Source organism: Molossus molossus, unplaced genomic scaffold (genome assembly GCF_014108415.1).
Source record: "Molossus molossus isolate mMolMol1 unplaced genomic scaffold, mMolMol1.p scaffold_m16_p_17, whole genome shotgun sequence".
NCBI classification, from domain to species: Eukaryota; Metazoa; Chordata; class Mammalia; order Chiroptera; family Molossidae; genus Molossus; species Molossus molossus.
The window spans coordinates 11,401,050-11,419,546 of NW_023425352.1; the positions used below are offsets into that span (position 1 = coordinate 11,401,050).

At 50.0% G+C, this 18,497-nt stretch overlaps 1 protein-coding gene across 2 annotated transcripts in view; it reads left to right on the plus strand.

The window, feature by feature from the left end:
• Window positions 1-18,497, plus strand: part of GFRA1 (GDNF family receptor alpha 1) — a 201,610-nt gene that overhangs the window by 136,354 nt on the left and 46,759 nt on the right. For both annotated transcript variants that reach the window (XM_036265512.1, XM_036265513.1), the window contains one exon: window positions 6,247-6,583. In XM_036265512.1, the coding sequence (XP_036121405.1) occupies window positions 6,247-6,583 (337 nt within the window). The remainder of the gene's footprint in view (window positions 1-6,246; window positions 6,584-18,497) is intronic.

The window sequence follows — 18,497 nt, forward strand, 5'->3', positions numbered from 1 at the left end:
CATCGGTTGGCTGCTATGAAGCTTATACCTCCCAGGCCCGGGAAAACGGGAAACAAGTCACATCAGGTGTGATTACAGCCCGGGAGGCTGAGAAGGGCGATGGAGAAAGCAGTGTGTAACCTGCAAAGTGAATGTGGTGGTTGTGGAACTTTGAAAGGCAAAGCGAATGAAATGGCATTCTCCATAACGCAGTGCTGGGCTGGTGCTGGGAGGAGCTCGCTAGCCGGCACAGCCCACACCCAAGGAAAAGGGATTTCTAGTAAACAGCCTTCGTCCTGAGAATGCTTCCCATTCAGACAGCATCCACAGCATTCTACCGAGTTCAAGAATGAATAACAGCAGATGGAGGCAGAGATTAGAGGTGGAGGGGAGCGGGGGAAGCGGTGTTTTAGTGCCGGGCTCTAAAATGAGCCGTGCAGAGGGTGGCACTCAGAGTTATGGTAAAGCTGTTCGGAAGCCTCCCCGCGCGGGGAGGGGCGCTTGTGCCCAGACTGTAAAACATGGGCTGTGCCCGCCCCCCACCCCCAGTGAGCTGCTGGGGGACTCGTGACGCGTGGCCTCCACGGAATCATCCTGCTCGGCCCTCCCTCTGCCCCCAGGCATCGAGGTAGCATTTTGGGACACTGGGGGGGTCGTGTTAATAGATGTAGGGGATCAGTCGTCTTACCACGTGAAAACTGGGATTTCTGTGCCCTGGGATTTCAGGGGTGTTCATTTGAACTTCAGTGCAGCAGGGAAGGGAGCATTGGCTGAGAGTAGGAGGTGAATTTGTGAGGAGACTGAGGAGGGGGTGGAGGCTGAGCGTTGTTTCCCACACTCTGTGCGTGTGAAACTTAAAAAAAAAAAAGAATACGATCGGGAGGAGGGTATCAATGGAGGAAAAAAGAGAAACATACGTAATAAAAATTAATTTAAAAAATTTAAAAAAAGAATAGGATAGATATGCATCTATTTTTCCAATATTTTATTTGAACATTTTCATACAGAACAGTGGAAAACATTTGACTATCAACCCATCTCCTGGATTCTACCACTAAGTGTGAAAGTAATTGCTTTTTAAGGATCTACCCTTGTGTCCATCTCTGAATCCATTAAGTTTTTAAATTGCTGACATCAGTATACTTCTAAATGCTTCAGCATACATATCATCAGCCAGTTTTCATTATTTAGTGAGGTTTTTGGTTTTTTAAATTTTTTTTTCTTTTAATTTTCTTTATTGATTTTAGAGAGAGAGAAAGTGAGAGGGAGAGAGAGAGAGAAACATTGATGAGGGAGAACATCGATTAGCCACCTCCTACATGCCCCCCACTGGGGATCAGGCCCACAACCTGGGCATGTGCCCTGACCAGGAATTGAACCGGTGACCTCTTGGTGCATGGGTCGATGCTCAACCACTGAGCCACACCAACCGGACTTTTTTTTCATTTTGAGACAAAATTTATATATGTACAAACCTTAAGCGTACCAGTCTGAGTTTAGAGTCAACTTTTATGAAGATGGAGAACATTACTATCACTCTAGAAATTCCCTCTTGCCTGTTCCCAGCCAATCCCTCTTCCATCTCTTAGAACCATCTCTTAGGATATTCTTGTGCGAGGCTTTTTGTGGGTCTGTGTTCTCCTTTCTCTTGAATAAACACCTCGAAGGGGGAAAGGGTAGGTGTATGTTTAGTTTTATAAAAAAGCCTCCCAACATTTTTCCAAAGTGAGTTTACATTCCCACCAACAATGTGAGATTCTGGAAGTTCCACATTCTTGGTGACATTTAGATTGTCAGACTTTAATTTTAGCCACTGTGGTGGGTGTATGGGTATCTCATTGTGGCTCTCATTTTCATGATAACTAACGATGTTGAACACTTTGCATGTGGTTATGGGCCATTCGAATGTCTTCTGTGAAGTATCTTTTCAAATATTTGGCCCATTTTTCAATTGGGTTGTTTTCTTTCTTTATTATTTAGTTTTAGTCATTCTTAATATATTTTAGATACGAGTCCTTTGCCAGATATATGTCTTGCAAATATTTTCTTCTGGTCAGTGATTTGTCTGTTTATCTTAATTTCTTAAGTGTCTTTTATGAGCAGATGTTTTAAATTAGCTGACATCTAACTTATCATTTTTTTTCTTTTGAGTTTGTGGCTTTCTGTGATCCTCTGAAAGAATGAATTTTTCTTTGTTCATTTCCAAGGTTGTCTTATATTTTCTTCTAAAAGCTTTGTGATTTAAGCTTTTATGTTGGTCTGTGATCCATCTTGTGTTACTGTTCACGTGTGGTGTGGAGTAGGGGTTGCATTTTTTTGTTTTTGTTTCGTTTTGTTTTTTACATTCATTTTCAGTCATTTGAGTACCAGTTGTTGGTAAGACTTTCTCCGTTGGATTTCTTTTGTGACTTTGTCAAGAATGAAGTGATGGTAGAGGTGTGGGCACATTTACTCTGAGCTCTGTTTTCTGTCCCTTATTTTCTCTGCCTGTGCCTCTGCTGTGCACCGGACGGTGTTGGTAACTGTAGCTTTATGGTAAATCGTGAAGTCAGTGTAAAGTCTTTCAATTTGTTGTTCTTTTCCAAATCGCTTTGGCTGCATTAACGTCCTTTGCAGTTCCACATACATTTCAGAACCGGTTTTCTAGTTTCAAAACATATTATGATTCGGGGATAATTGACATCTGAACAATATGAAGACCTCTGATCTGTGAACATGGTAATAATTTCCACTTAGGAGGTTTTCTCAACAATGTACGTTAGTTTTCAGTAGAGAGAGGTCTTACATGTCTTTTGTTAAAATCATTCCTAGGTGCCTTTTTTTTGGTCTATTTTTGGTACTCTTGTAGGTGGAATTTCATTTTTAAAAATTTTCCTAAATTTTTGTAGATATATAAAGATCAATTGTTTTATAATCTATTAACTTTGTATCCTCTGACTATGAGAAATTCACTTATTAGTCCTAGCAGTTGTTTTGTATATTCTTTCGAGTTTTTGAAGTCGTCTGCAGATAGAGATGTCTTCCATTCTAAGCTCCCTGTCTTTTCTTTCTTTCCATCCCTGTATTGCCGTGACTAGGACCTCCAGGACAGTGACTGTAAGTGGTAAGAGTGGGAATCCTTCCTTCCTCCCGATTTTAGGGGGGATACAGTCAATAATTCAGTATTAAATATGATAGTAGATGTAGGTTTTCATAAATGACCCTTATCAGATTGAGAAGGTCCTCTTCTATTGTTCATTTGCTCAGCATTTTTTATTATGGAATGAGAGTTGAAATTTGTTGAAGGACTTTTTTTTTTGCCTATTGTAATAATCATATGGTTCTCTTCCTGTCTGTTAATATGGTGAATTCAGTAGATATTTTTAAAATATTTTTTTATTGATTTTTTTTTAGAGGGAGAAAGAGAGAGAAACATTGATGTCAGAGAGAAACATGGATCAGCTGCCTCCTACACGCCCCCTACTGGGGATCGAGCCCGAAACCTGGGCATGTGCCCTGACCCGGAATCTAACCGACCTCTCAGTGCATGGGACGACGCTCAGTTCATGGGACTGAGCCACGCCAGCTGGGCTTCAGTTGATTTTTAAATATTAAACCAACCTTGCATTTTGGGATAAACCACAGTCGGTGATGGCGCATTATCATTTTAACATATTGGTAAATACTATACACTGAAGTTTTTGAATCTATATTTGTAAGGACTATTAGTCTGTAATTGTTTTTTTTCTTTTGCATTTGTCAGGTTCTGCTGTTTGGGTAAAACTGGCCTCATATATTAAGTCAGAAAGGGTCATGAGAATGTTTTGTATAAAATGAGACTCAGAAACAAAAAGGAAGTCCCTCATTGACCCGTGAGCTGCAAATCAATTAATAGTATTTTGCCTCCCTGAACTGCGAGCTCGTGCATCCTGGAGTTTGTCACGGGCGCTGAGATAATGGTGAGGAGATGGTGCTTTGGCAGCGTATGTATCAGTGAGAACAGTCAGCTGAAAGGGAGGCTGAGCGTCACATCGATTGCTAAATGGGGTTCACTTGAGCAACTGGTTTGGACATAAAATGGTACATCCTATTCCCAGTTTGTACAAAGCTTTTGCTTTTCTTTCTTGGTACCATCAAGAAGGAAATAACTAATTAGTAGTTTATGCCGTTTTGACAGCTGCAAAAAGGAAGCACACACTAGGCGGGTTTCAGTTTTACCGACATGTAATTGACATACAGCACTCCCTAAGTTTAAGGTGTTCAGCATAATGACTTGACTTAGATACATTGTGAAAGGATTACTAGGTTAGTTAACATCCATCACCTCGGACAGATGATGAAGAAGAAAAGGTTTTTTTCCCTGTGAAGACAACTCAGCACCTTTTTTGTTTTGAGAGATAAACATCGATCTGTTGCCTTTTGTAGGGGACCGAACCCCGCAGCCCAGACATGTGTCCTGACCAGGAATTGAACTGGCAACCTTTTAGTGCACAGGACTACGCTCAACCCACTGAGCCACTGCAGCCAGCCTTTCTTAGCATCTTTTAAAAATACCACAGAGAAGTGTTAACTGTAGTCATTACGTTGCGGATTAGGTTCCCATGGTTTATTCAGCTTATAACTGGAAGTTTGAACCTCTTGACCGCCTTTATCCAATACCCTAACCCCTTTTCCAGCCTCTGGTCATCACGAGTCTGATATTTTTTTTCCTTTGAGTTTTATTTATTTATTCATTTATATATTTCTAGATTCCACATATAAGTGAGATCATACAGTATTTGTCTTCTTCAGACTTACTCCAGTTAGCCTGATGCCCTTGAGGTCCATTCATGTTGTCACAGATGGCAGGATTTCCTGGTTTTGTATGGCTGAGTAGTATTTTTTGTGTGTGTACATACAAACACCTTCTTTATCCATTTGTTTGTTGACAGAACTCTTAGGCTGTTTCTATATCTTGGCTATTGTAAATAATACCGCAGTGAACATACAGGGTGTATGTATCTTTTTGAGTTAGTGTTTTCACTTTCTTCAGATAAATACCCAGAGTAGAATTGCTGGGTCAGAAGGTAGTTCTCCTCTTCATACTATTTCCCACAGTGGCTGCACCAGTCTCGTTCCCACCAACAGTGCTTGAGGGTCCTCATTTCTCCACAGCCTCGCCCATACTTGTTGTTTGTTGACTTATTGATGTTAGCCGTTCTGACAGGTGGTATCTCATTGTGGCTTTGATTTGTATTTCCCTTATAATCAATTTCCCACGGACCAGCTTATAATTTGGCTCTGGAAGGTTTTCCATCACTTCCTCTCCCTGTGCAAACACCTGTATTACGGCGTCTGAGCTTCGTTTCCCTTGTCCACTCATCTTTGAACTTGACCCATTGGGCTTGGCTCTGCCGGCCCCTGCCCTCCCGGCCTTGCCTCCAGCAGGCTCTCTCTGCAGGCCACCTGGCCAGCACAGCAGTGGACTGCCCTGGTGTCTGACAGCAGGAGGCTTGGGCAGAAGGCGACATAGGTTTCGTGAGAGTCCAGAGACCTGTGGTTTTTAACCCTATTGAAATTCCATCCAAAGTACTAGCCCGGTTTTTCTCATCTGCAGCCCCAAACACTCACGAATCCCACGTTTGGTAGGTGGTAAGTTAAGTGGTAATTGAGGTTTGTGAATTTTTGTGTAATTTATTCTGGTTTTCTTCCAATGGCCTGTGAACAGAACTTAAATACCACTTCGCTGTAGTTGCTTCTTCCTGTTTAAAGAGCCTAGCATAATATTTTGTCTTCTGGGCTCAAATAACCACGTAATTACTCTGTAATCATATAGTAATTAGCATATACTATACGCATTTATTACATAATTATATTCCTGGCGGATTGCATGGCAATTATACTTACAGTCAGCATATCATTTTATATACTGTATAATGAACAAGTATATAATTTGTTGCTTTTTTCTTTTATCCTGATTTCAGTTTACCGACCAGGAGTTGGAAACTTCTCCTCCTGTTGCCTTGTTTACATGCAGTCGGGCAGGTGCCCGGGCTCCTTTGGCCTCGCTCAGTACCTCCTAAGTGTACATCGAAGAGAGTGCTGGGAGCTAGTGTTCTCCCGTGGGATCCCAGCACCTGCACTCTTACTATTTGCTCCTTGTCCTGAACTCATTAAGTTATTAGCTTTAAAACAGAGTTGATCAGAGCTCCCAGCGCTGCTAGGTAGACGCAAGGTCTGGATGAGAGCAGGAGGCGCCCGCAGCCCAGGCGCCCGCACGTGACACGTCTGCCTTTCTCTCCTTGGCAGTGGAGCACATCCCCAAAGGGAACAACTGCCTGGACGCCGCCAAGGCCTGCAACCTGGACGACACGTGCAAGAAGTACAGGTCCGCGTACATCACCCCGTGTACCACCAGCATGTCCAACGAGGTCTGCAACCGGCGCAAATGCCACAAGGCCCTGCGGCAGTTCTTCGACAAGGTGCCGGCCAAGCACAGCTACGGAATGCTGTTCTGCTCCTGCCGGGACATCGCCTGCACCGAGCGGCGGCGCCAGACCATCGTGCCCGTGTGCTCCTACGAGGAGAGGGAGAAGCCCAACTGCCTGAGTTTGCAGGACTCCTGCAAGACAAATTACATCTGCAGGTAAGTGCGCCGGTGGCCCGGCGATGACGGAGGTGGTGGGAGGACCTTTGCGGCCGCCTCTGTGGCCGAGCTCCCGGGAGGGGCGGGCAGTCGTTGGAAGGACTGGCCAGGAACCGACCTCTGCATGGGACACATGGTTTTTCAGAAGCGGGTCAGGCTCTCGTGCTGGGGAGGGCTCCCAGCTTAACCCAGGGAGAGCTTTGAGAGGTGCTGCAATGCGGTAAATACCACTGCGCTTAGCCAGCAGGGAGGGGCACCTGTGGCCAGGTGAGCTTGACCGCACCTGCTCACTCCACCAGCCCGAGATGCTGCCAGGAGTCACAGGGAGTAAGTCAGTCAAGGGAGGGGTGGGCTGGACATAGGCCGGCCCTTGGCCATCAAGGTCAGAACACAGGAGGAGACCAGAGAGGGACTGAGCTGCGTCTGAGCCCTGAAGAGACCTTCTAGCATCCCTGGGTTTGTTCTGGGCCAGTCAGTCATCAATGTGGTCAGGGGGAGTGGTCACCTTCCTGCTCACCATGCTTCCAGATGTCAGCCTCCGTCAGACACCCTGCTGACCTGGGCCCTGCTATTAAAAAAAAAAAAAAGTATGTTTTTATTGATTTTTTAGAGAGAGAGAGGAAGGGAAAGAGAGAGAAACATTGATGTGAGAGGGAAACGTCGATTGGCTGCCTCCTGCACACCCCCTACTGGGGATCAAGCCTGTGGCAGGGGCATGTGCCTGTTCGGGAGTCGAACCGGGACCTCTTAGTTCACGGGACAACACTCAATCCACTGAGCCACACAGGCCGGGCATGTGCCTGTTTGGGAGTGGAACCGGGACCTCTTAGTTCACGGGACAACACTCAATCCACTGAGCCACACCGGCCAGGCATGTGCCTGTTTGGGAGTGGAACCGGGACCTCTTATTCCACAGGACAACACTCAATCCACTGAGCCACACAGGCCGGGCATGGGCCCTGTTCTTGAAAACAGCCACTTCCTTTTCCTTTTGGCCACAAGATTTTAATGATTGAAGGAGTCCCTGAACACATTTTCTCTCTTTCTTTTTTAAGCAATATAGAATTAGGTAGAGGGAAAATGAAGGCCTCTCTTCACACTGCCCTCACTTGTCCCCACCTGTCACTACCAACAATTTGATGTGTCTCCTTCCAGAGTTTAAGACTGAATTCAGTTGCTGATCGAAGCAAGCAGGTTTTGATGAGCGGAGAGTTAAGTCTTTGCAGCCTCAGGCGATGCTGGCGCCACGTTCAGACATGAAGGCTGGATCCAGGGCTGGAGGTTCAGAGACATCATGTTGACCATACCTGTGCTTTGTCCCCCGGGTAGAGCCAGGAACCTTCAAACACCGTCTCTGACAAAACCCTATGCACCCAGTACATGTCCACGGCGGACAGGGAGATGAGGGCGTGTTATGTGCTTGGTTTCTTAGAGATGCCCCATGTCTAAAAAGGAAGGAAGAAAAGTCTGATATTTTAAGGATGCTGGTGAGCTGAGTTTCTGGCCAATTTAAGTTTTATTTTGGTAGAATGAGATCCCTGTCTTTCCTCAAACTAGCTCTAAGAGTGACCAAAGGAAAAAAGTGGAACCCTCTCATGCTGAAGATTTTCTGAGAGTAATGTCCTTCCGTCTTCTTCTTTTTTTTTTTTTTTTAAGTTGGAAGCAGGTGAGCTGCTATGTGAGGAAGAGCACAGGTGACCAAGTGGGTCTTGGGGAGGAGTCGGGTGTTCCCACAGGGCAGCTTCTCCAAGGTCTCTTCGTTCCATTGAGACCCTCTTAGCTGCAGACTAGGATCGGGGATGTCCGTGCTGGAAGGGTCCTGGGAAGAGCAAGCGCCCTTCTGGCCTGGGGGCGCCAATCAACCAGGGAGTCACGGACCCCCCTGCAGGGCACAGGGGAGTACATGGAGGAGCATTGCTCAGGGTGCAGGATGTCGGGGAGCAGAGACTCTGCAAACCTCTGGATCTGAAATCCAAATTCCTGGGTCAAGTTCAGTCTTTGAACAGAAGGGATCCCGCTTCTAAGAGCAGGACTGGGTTTCCAGGGTCTTCCTTGGCTTGAAGCCAGACAACTGTAGGTCTCCCTGTCTCTGCAGTAAAAGGTACCCTGTTTGCTGAAGGGTCCGAGCCAGGAAGTAGCTGTACAGGGAGCAGTGGGTGAGCCTTTTGCCCACGGGGCAATGATGGGAGGTGGGGGAGGGTGGGAGGGGGTGGGGGTGGAGCCTTCTCTTCTGATGAGGTTCACCTGGCACATGAGGTCCAGAGGAGGCCCTGACCCTCCCCCCCCCCAGGCGGAAAGCCCACCCTGAGTGGCCCATTTGCAGTACCTGGCTTGCTCTTCTGAAGAGAGAGAATCCTTTCAGGGTTGATGTGAATTAGTCAAGTCAGATTGCTTTCCTGATAAACTAGTCAGAAATAGCGGGGAGTTGGGGAATTTGAGGTGCTGTGGGGAGGAGCAAGAGGAGCCTGAAGATAACAGGATGACTTGGGTGCTGTCCGGGGTCTCAGGCTGACCTGGTAGGAAGGTCCCAGGAACCGTTTGTGTTGAGACAGCCCCAGTTGTATAGTGGCCTCGGCTGGTGAGGCAGAAGTGGACAAGGGGCAGCCCTGGCCAGACAGCTGAGTTGTGCCTGGTCGCACCGCGGCAGGGATGTGACGAGGGCCACCACGCAGAGGGGTGAAGGTCAGCTGGAGGTGGTCCTTGTGCCGCTGCCTCATTTCTGGCTCTAGGAAGAACTCAGAAGCTGTTTGGGAATCCAGACCCTAGATTGTCCAGGGACTCTACCAAGTGAAATTAGCCCTGGTGTGATTGATGGGTTTTACACCCTGTCTGGAGTCTTCCCTGGGAAGGTGAATCAGTGACTTCCCCTGGTGTTACCTGTCATCATTTAGCCCATAATTTCTTTCCAGAGCCCGGGCTTATTACTCATGACTACCCCCTCCCTGTAAATTGTGGTAAATGTAATTTAAGCTGTTGGGTAATGTAGCAGTGTTTTCTTTGATTAGATTTTATTAATCTTGTCTTTAATTTTATGCCTTTTATTCCCCTCACCCCCAATCCATCTCCATGAGACCCTTGCTACTACCCAGAGCAGCGGCTGGGACTGAAGCTGGGGCTTCTGTGGGGTTTTACCTCCCAGCACTCTGACCCGTCCCCATCCCCCATCCGCAGGGAGGGCGTGTGGCTGATGGGATGACTCAGGTTTTATTTGAATATCCCCAAAGCAGGAGGGATGGCAAGAGGGAAAATCACTTCCTAAACACCATAGTCTTCGAAAGCTCCCACTTTCAGAGGCTGCATTTCCGTCTCAACGTGAGTGACTATCGAAGGGCTGCTCCAGCTCATTAAGGCTCCCTGCACTTGATGCCCCCCAGCTACCAGCGAGGGAGCCCTGCCCCGGGGTCCAGCCTGCCTCCGGGTCCAGCCTGCCTCCGCGCAGGACCTGTCTCTCCGCCCGGTGCCTTCAAACAGAGGAGAAGCAACTTTAGCTTTCCCTTTCGACTTGCTTTTCTTTCTTCCGTTCCCTTCTCGGGCAGCTGACAGGTTCCATTCCTCCCGGGCGGTTGAGGAGGGTGAGGGTTTGACGGGTTTGGCCTCAGAGCCCATCTAGAGAAAAGCAGACGCACAGGTATTGTTAGAAGGGTGTGATGAAACGTGAAAGCCTCTCATTCTCCCCCTGAAGCGCCCCGTCTCTCTCGCCGCTTTCTTCTGGTTGCTTTCTTAGTGCCTGGAGAGATGTCAGAACTGAGTTTGGCCATAAAGGAAGCATAAGCCCTTATTCCTGAGACTTGTTATATAGATACGTAACCTAAACACGTGCCTTACCTCGTTTTCCCCAAACTCTAATGTCCAGAATAAGCTCAGCACTGGGCTTGGGGTGCTGCAGATATGCTCATCTCTCTTTTATTGTTCCAATTAATCACCCAGACACCTCAGCTGTTTTTATTTTATTTTTTTAATCCTCACCTGGGGTTATGTTTTACTGATTTTTAGACAGAAAGGAAGAGGGAGAGAGATGCAGAGAGAAACATCGATGTGAGAGAGAAACATCAATCAGTTGCCTCCCATATGTGCCATAAACCAGGCATCGAACTTGCAGTCTAGGTATGTGCCCTGACTGGGAATCGAACTCGAAACCTTTTGGTGCTCAGACGATGTTCCAACCAGCTGAGCCACTGGCCAGGTCTCTGCTGTTTTTCATTACCAAGATGTCTAGCATCTTCCTCTTGAAGAGGTCCCTCCTAGTTTTCATCGGAGAATTACAGTGTTATATTCCCAAACCCAGCGATGGTGCTTCCAGTGCCAAGCAAGGAGGGAGCCTGAGGCTGCTGACCAGCCCACCTGCCTGTGACTTCAGCTGCTGCCGGACGGTGTCGCTGTTGGAAGCAGCCAAGAGAATGCTTGGTGGTTCAGGGTCTGATCCCTTCTTGGCCCTTCTGCAACATAGGTGCTACATCCTTGGGCTCCAGAGTAACAAGTCTTAGTCCATACTTCATATGTAGCCACCATTTCCCAAAGCACACCATTTCGCCCTGGGGGCTAGATGGTTTCCAGCCAGACACAGCCCTCCAACTTGAACACATTGTATCCCAGGCTCTCCCTTTCCTGGCAGAGCATCTAGATGGAATTGAATAGTGTATTTGTTTGCTTGTCCTCCCTCCCTCCCTTCCTCCCTCCCTCCTTTCTTTTGTGGTAAGAACACTTAACATGAGACCTACCCTCTTAACAGATTTTAAGTGCAATACAGTATTCTTGTCTGTCTCTATGGTACTATGTTGGACAGCAGATCTCTAGCACGTATCTTTCAGAACCGAAACTCGAAACCCATTGATCAGCAACTCCCTGCTTCCCTTTCCCCTCAGCCCCTGGCCCCCACAATTCTGTCCTCTGCTGCCATGAGCTTGACAATGTTAGATGCCTCATATAAGTGGAATCATGCAGTATTTCTTCTTCTGTGCCTGGCTTATTTCACTTAGCACAAAGTCTCCAGGTGCATCCACATTGTTGCATACAGCAAGATTTCCTTCTTTTTAAAGGCTACAGCACTGCTTGGTCAAGGATATCTCATTTCTTCTAGAAAGACTGATAATGCTGAACCTGAAAAGGGAGGGGATCAGGGCCTGTGTGCCTGCTATCTCCAAGGCTTTCCCGGCCCTGCTGGTACCAGCCTCTACGTCCCCATAGCTTCTAGGAGTGGGGGCTGTGATCGAGTCACCAAGTATATGATGCTATCTTTCCCAGGGACTGAGGGCCCTATAATTATATCCTGGACGTCTGTAGCGTTTTTGTTTTGTTTTAGCAGAGCCAAGAAGGTCTCAGAATTCTGCCCTCGCCAGCACCACATTTTCCACACTGAGGCTGACCTTTGAAGCCTGGAGGAAATGTGTTGTTGTTAGTTTGCTAAACGGTACAGTGGGGGGCACATGTCACCAAACCATGCAGCACATTTCTGCTCCGTCACTTACTCGATCTGACAGCATGAGGGCAGCGTTCAGAGGTGAGGAGACTGTTCTATGTGCCTGGGATCAGACCCCTTTCGCACAGTAAATGGGGTCTTGGCGACCGAGGTGGTCGTGCGCCGCTTGGCTCGGTTCCGAGCGGAGTGCCGGATTCCGCATTGCTCCACCCGGTTCGTCTCGACATGCAGCAAGTGCGGGAGAACATGTCGCAGAGGATAATTAATGCCTGCGACGAGATGGGTAGATTAATTTGGCACTTAATTTTATTTTACACTGATTCATTCACAAATGGAAATCAGCAATTAGACAATGCAAACTTTTGAACCGTGGAAAGAAAGTTTCGGGAATGTGAGAAAATACAAGTAAAACATTTTCCAGTTCATTTGAGCAGTGTTCATTTCAAATGATTACATGGGTGTCTTTAGCAATGTGCTCAGAGCGCCCAATGGCTCGTTTTTCATGTGTTACACCTGTGTGAGCTGCCTGCCACCCAGCCTGTGGGACAGAGGCCCCCTGGACTCCTGCAGGGAGAGGGGTTATCAGGGTCCCAAGAGAAGAGCAAGGATGACCTCTGACCTCTGCTGCCACCTCTTCTTACTTGACCCCAGCGGGTGGGAGGAGCATACTCCTTGTGGGCTCTTCCAGGTCTCCAGCCCCAGCCTGGGGGTTGAGATGAGACATGTGGCCATTTGGCACCAGCTGAGCCTTGCAGGACAAAGCTCGCCATCTCCCTGGCCAACAGGGGCGACCTGAGCTGTGAATCAGGCAGGAGCCTGCTTCAACTTGCTCTATCTTGTGGCCTCCTATCTCTTTCCTTATCTCTTCTTTGGCAGAGGCAAGTGTAAAGCCATTTGTCTGTTCCTGTTGGAGCCTGTCGCTTAAAAAAACACTTGTCTAGATTTACTCGGCTTCTCCTCTCTCCAGCTGGCTCCTTCCCTGTGCCTGCCCAAGCTCAGAGTCTCCGCCTCCTTTTCCTCGCTCCTTCCTTCACCTGCCCGTGAATTGTTTCGGCCATGCTGTGTGTGAGGGGTGTGTTTGTTCACCAAGACGCTTGACCCATGATAGGAACCTAGCTTAAGCTCACTAGAGCTAAAAAGGAGGGTTGTGTTGACTCATGGGACTGGGGAGGAGGACGGCTGGGCGTGGCTACCCCCTCACCTGTCCGCTCCCCGCACCTGTCCGCTCCCCTCACCTGTCCGCTCCCCTCACCTGTCCGCTCCCCCTCACCTGTCTGCCCCCTCTCTTGTGCTGGTTCTCGGTGAGCGCTGCCACCAGCAGCTCCATGCGCAGGTCCCACCATATCATGATCAAAGAGGAAGAGACTCTTCCCCCGCTGAATTCCCAGTTAAGGACTTGGATCGGCCTCGCTTGGCCCATGTCCCCATCCCTAGACACTACTGCGGTCACAGGCGAGGGGAAGCCAGCACCAGTAGCCTCCCAGACGTCCAGAAGGGGTGCTGGGCTCTGAAAACCATGGCGGGGTGCAGGCAGAGGGTTGGCCACTTGGGGATGGAAAGCTAGCACCGCCGGGGACTAGGGGTGAAGGCACAGTCCTTACATGGCCCCAGATCCGAGCTGGACTGCCCCCGACCCTCCCCGTCTGGCCCCTTCTTCAGCCATCCTGCCTCTGCTCCCTCTGCCTCAGCCACATGGTCCCTTTGCCTGTCCTCCAGTGCACCAGACGTGTCCTGCCTCTTAGCTGTTCTCTGTGCCGGGACCACCCTTTCCCCAGCTGCTGTCAGGCAGACTCCCTCATCTCCATGTCTCCTTGAGTCTCAGCTGAGGCTCACCCTGGCCACGCTGTTGAATACTGGAAGCCCCCGCCTGCTCCTACTCCACCTCTTCGGCTCTCATTTATTTTAAAAAAGTGTACGTTTTTATTGATTTTAGGGAGAGAGGAAGGGTGAGGGAGAAAACATCAGTGTAAAATAGAAACATCGACTGGCTGCCTCGTGAACGCCCCCTGCTGGGGATCGAGCCTGCAGCCCGGGCATGTGCCCTGACCAGGGATCAAACCAGGACGTCTTGGTGCAGGGTCAGGGCCTAAGCACTGAGCCACGCCGGCTGGGCCCGGCTCTCTCTTTTTTTTTTTTTTTCTAAGCACTTATCACCTGCTGACACACTCTATAATTTGCTGTTTGCTTTGATATCACTTCTGGTCTTTCCTGTACTGTAAGCTCCACAGTCAGGCTCTCGGTCTGTGATACTCCCAAGTGCCGAAATCTGTGCCCCGACAACGGTCTTTATTCACTAAACATTTGCTGAATGAGTGAGTGAATGAACACATTTAAAGCATGGATGGATCTCAGAAAAGAGGTTGGGACAGAGGGGTAGGTTTTTGAATCATCAACATGGAAGTTGTCGAAGATACGTGTTAGGGTTTGTTTCCCAGGGAAAGTGGGCGAGAAGAGAAGTCAGCCAGAGGCGGACCTTTGGGAACACCAGATCTGTGGCGACAGTGTATGAAGAGGCCTTGGGCAGGAAGTTGGAGAGTTGGAGAACCAAGCAAAGACCAAGAAAGCCAGCAGGAAACAGAATCCTAGGATTTAAGGGTGGTGGGCATCAGTGTCAGTCACTCACAGGGCAGGCGGAGGAGGAGAACTCTAGTGACACAGGATTTAGCACACTGGAAATCTATCTATCCCTCTATCCTTCCATTCCTCCATCCACCCATCCCTCTATCCCTCCATCCCTCCATCCACCCATCTTTCCATCCCTCCATTAGCCTATCCTTCCATCTCTCCATCCACCCATTCCTCCATCCACCCATCCCTCCATCCCTCCATCCCTCCATCTACCCATCTTTCCATCCCTCCATTAGCCTATCCCTCCATCCCTCCATCCCTCCATCCACCCATCTTTCCATCCCTCCATTAGCCTATCCCTCCATCCCTCCATCCACCCATCTTTCCATCCCTCCATTAGCCTATCCTTCCATCCCTCCATCCACCCATTCCTCCATCCACCCATCCACCCATCCCTCCATCCACCCATCCCTCCATCCACCCATCCACCCATCCCTCCATCCACCCATCCACCCATCCACCCATTCCCCATCCCCCATCCCTCCATCCCTCCATCCACCCCTCTATCCCACCATCCCTCCATCCACCCATCCCTCTATCCCTCCATCCCTCCATCTACCCATCCCTCTATCCCTCCATCCACCCATCCCTCTATCCCTCTCTCCCTCCATCCCTTCATCCCTCCATCCACCTATCCCTCCATCCCTCTATCCCTCTCTCCCTCCATCCCTTCATCCCTCCACCCACCCATCCCTTCATCCCTCTATCCCTCCATCCCTCCATCCACCCAACCCTCCATCCACCCATCCCTCTATCCCTTTATCCCTCCATCCCTCCATCCCTCTATCCCTCTATCCCTCCATCCCTCCATCCACCCACCCATCAATCCATCCATCAGCAGGCCTGCAGTCATTCTGCCAGGAATAAAGACCTGGCTTCTCACCCCCACTCCAGAGCGGAAGGCAGGCACACACATAATCGTGACAGCATGGAGGGGCAGTCTGATCAGGTACAAAGTGCTTTGGGACAGCAGCCAGCTCAGCCTGGTGGGTCAGTAAGGCTTCTTGCAGAAGCTGCCATCTGAGCTGGGCTGGAGGGATGAGCGGGAACAGGACAGAGGCCGGGGGCTATGGGCTTGGGGAAGGCACAGGAGGAAAACAAGAGCTGGGAGCTGGGTTTTGACAACAAGCAGCTCACAAATGTAATCTCTAATCAGCCCTGCCGCTCCTCACGGGGACGACCAGAGGGGCGACCAGCCCAGCAGTGCCCAGCTCCCACGTGGAGGATTCAGACATCAACCTGGCCTTGCTCACTCTGAAACCTGATTTCTGTCACCATTTCCAAACGATTGTCTTTCTTGACACGAATACAATGTTCTGACACGGTTCAGCCCTCCTGCCTTTGGTTCCAGACAGGCAGAACAATAATCCCTGCAGCCTCTGGGCCCGCCGCTCGGTATGGCTCAGCAGCCAAGACAGCATCAGCTGTAATGACAGTTTTCCCAGAGAGTTAGGACATAATGTCCATCAGAACCTCTTAGCATCATTTAAAAGGAAGAACTACTCAGGTAATACGTGCTCATTAAGTTCTTACTTTCTCTAATTTCCTTTTGAGCACTCTTTCCCTATCAGAGTGGTTTCTCTGACAGCTTAGTGATTGCAAGAGTCATTTCTACAATCGGAGAAAATCCTCCCAGACCACAGTGGGTTTTTTAGTATTGTTACGAACTCAGTCACATTTATGGAGCACAGTCTGTTTGACTCCGAGGGGCCTCGGTGTGTGAACCGTGCGCCCCTTTCCCAGGAGCCCCTGCTTAGCTGGGTGGACTCAATTGGAGTTCCAAGTCCTCAGCCCTCGGCTCCCCCAAGGTGACAGATCCAGGGGCCTGGCTGTGTACCTCACGGGAGCTGAATTCTTTGCTGTCACAGAGTGACAGCCAGCTCTAAAGCATCCATGGTTACGTCACCCGTTGGGGTCATCCCGGTGTTTGCCTCCCTGCCTCCTCCTCGCCCTGTGGTGTTCATCGGTCATGGGAAAGCGTCTGTGTTGTGGATTGCGTCTTGAGTGCAGCGCTGGTGAACGGTGCAGAGGGAGAGAGACCTGAAATCACTCCCAGATGGGCAAAAGTGGGGCTGGGTGGGGGGCGTGCAGGGGTCTCTGGGACCCTAGACTCAGACCACCTGGTGTAAGATTGCAGGCAGCTGGGAGAGCCCCCGAGGGAACCCCTCCTCTGCCTCATGGGGCTTGTTCCTCTTCACAGGGGTCCTTCTGTTCCGCCCAGAGGCCATTTCGTGTACTTGGACCCATGAAATTCAGAGGCAGGGAAAACTAGCTTCCCCTTCACGCCTAGACTGAACACAGATGTTAAGATCTCTCTTTTTCTTTCATTCCAAAGGAAGGGAGTGCTTCTGTTTCATACTCAAATGCATTTCATCCACTGAGCAAGGAATGGGTCGAAAGAACAGGGAAGAGGGAGACCCCAGTATTCCTCAGAGGCTGCCCGCTCATCCAGACAGCAGCCTGTGGGGTCGCAGGGCACCCTGTGCTGGCCAGCGCCCGTAGCCAGGACCCAGAGCAGGCTCATTTCTGGGGGGGGGGGGATAAGCCCCCTCTTGGCTGCGTGGCTGTCATGTGTCATTAACGCCCAGGTCGCACAGCCCAGCGTGGAGTTCTGCTCTACCCTAGGAGACCCCAGACCCACCCAGGCATTACCCCCCATTAGACATTCTGCAGTCACATCGGCATTTCCATTTCCATGGGCGTTTCCAACTCAGTGAATGGGAAATTGCTCTGTAATTTTCAAAAGTAATTAATTATGCAGAAAATGTGGCCTCCAAGAAAAACAAGAATTTAAAAAAACCACCAACGTGGAAAGGACCACACTGAGCTGGAGCTGGGATGTGTTTTCCTTCCCCGGCCGCTGTAGATGTGTTTGCGAGTGAGGTGGGCCTGGGCACGCATCGGGTCGGCTGGTCCTAGGACGCAGCCGCTCCAGGCTCAGCGTCACGTGTGTAAATGGGGGTGGTGGCTCCGTCTGCACAGCACAGCTGTGTGTCACACCGCGCCTGCCACCCCACACAGCAAACACTCTGTCCCTTCTCCCCCGCTCCTTCCACGTTTCATCCTAGAGGACAAAGAAAGCCTAAGATTTCAAGTGCAACACTTCCCCCCAGCTGCCCGCACAGACTTTCCGCGGGTTGTGGGTGGAGGGGCAGGTCTCGGCCGTCGCCCGGGTGCGCCCACGGCGTCAGGCAGCACGTGGAAATGTCAGCCGTCTGCGGGGCCCTGCTGCTCAGCCCTCCACATCAGCATCTTTCAGTCTCGTACCGTCAGGGAAGACCGGGGGACGGAGGTGGGGGCGGACAGAGTCCAGAGGTGCTTGGAGCGTGTGTCAGCTCAGGGGCAGTCCTGTCCCGAATAGACCGTGTTGACGCGCAGAGTTGCACACAGGAAGGCGTGAGTGGGGCTGGCCACAGATGCTTGGGCCTGGAGGCCTAGATTCACTATTGTTTCAACTGAATAGGCAGTGGGGGGACCGCTGGCAGCCTCGTGGGGCGTGTGCCATTTCTGTGACCCACGTAGCCGTGAAGAGAGGCTCCTTAGAGGTGCTGGAGTCTGAGTCAGTGACGGGAGCCACCCAGCAAAGGGCAGTCAGTGACTCAGGGCCACTGAATCGGCACCTTCCGCGCCTCTGGGTGGGTCTGTGCTGTGGGTCATCCCGTCACCCTGTTGGGAAGCCTGCCACAACCGGGGGCAGAGTGGCTCATGGACAGGACTCGGGAGCCCCAAATCTGCGGAGCCAGGGACGTGGCGGCCGGGACATGTGGATGACGGTGATGGTGACGAGGAGGATGACGAGGACAGCGGCCTTTAGTTGGCATTTACTGTGTGCCAGGCAGTGTCCTGAGCACTTCCCAGCGACCCTGGACG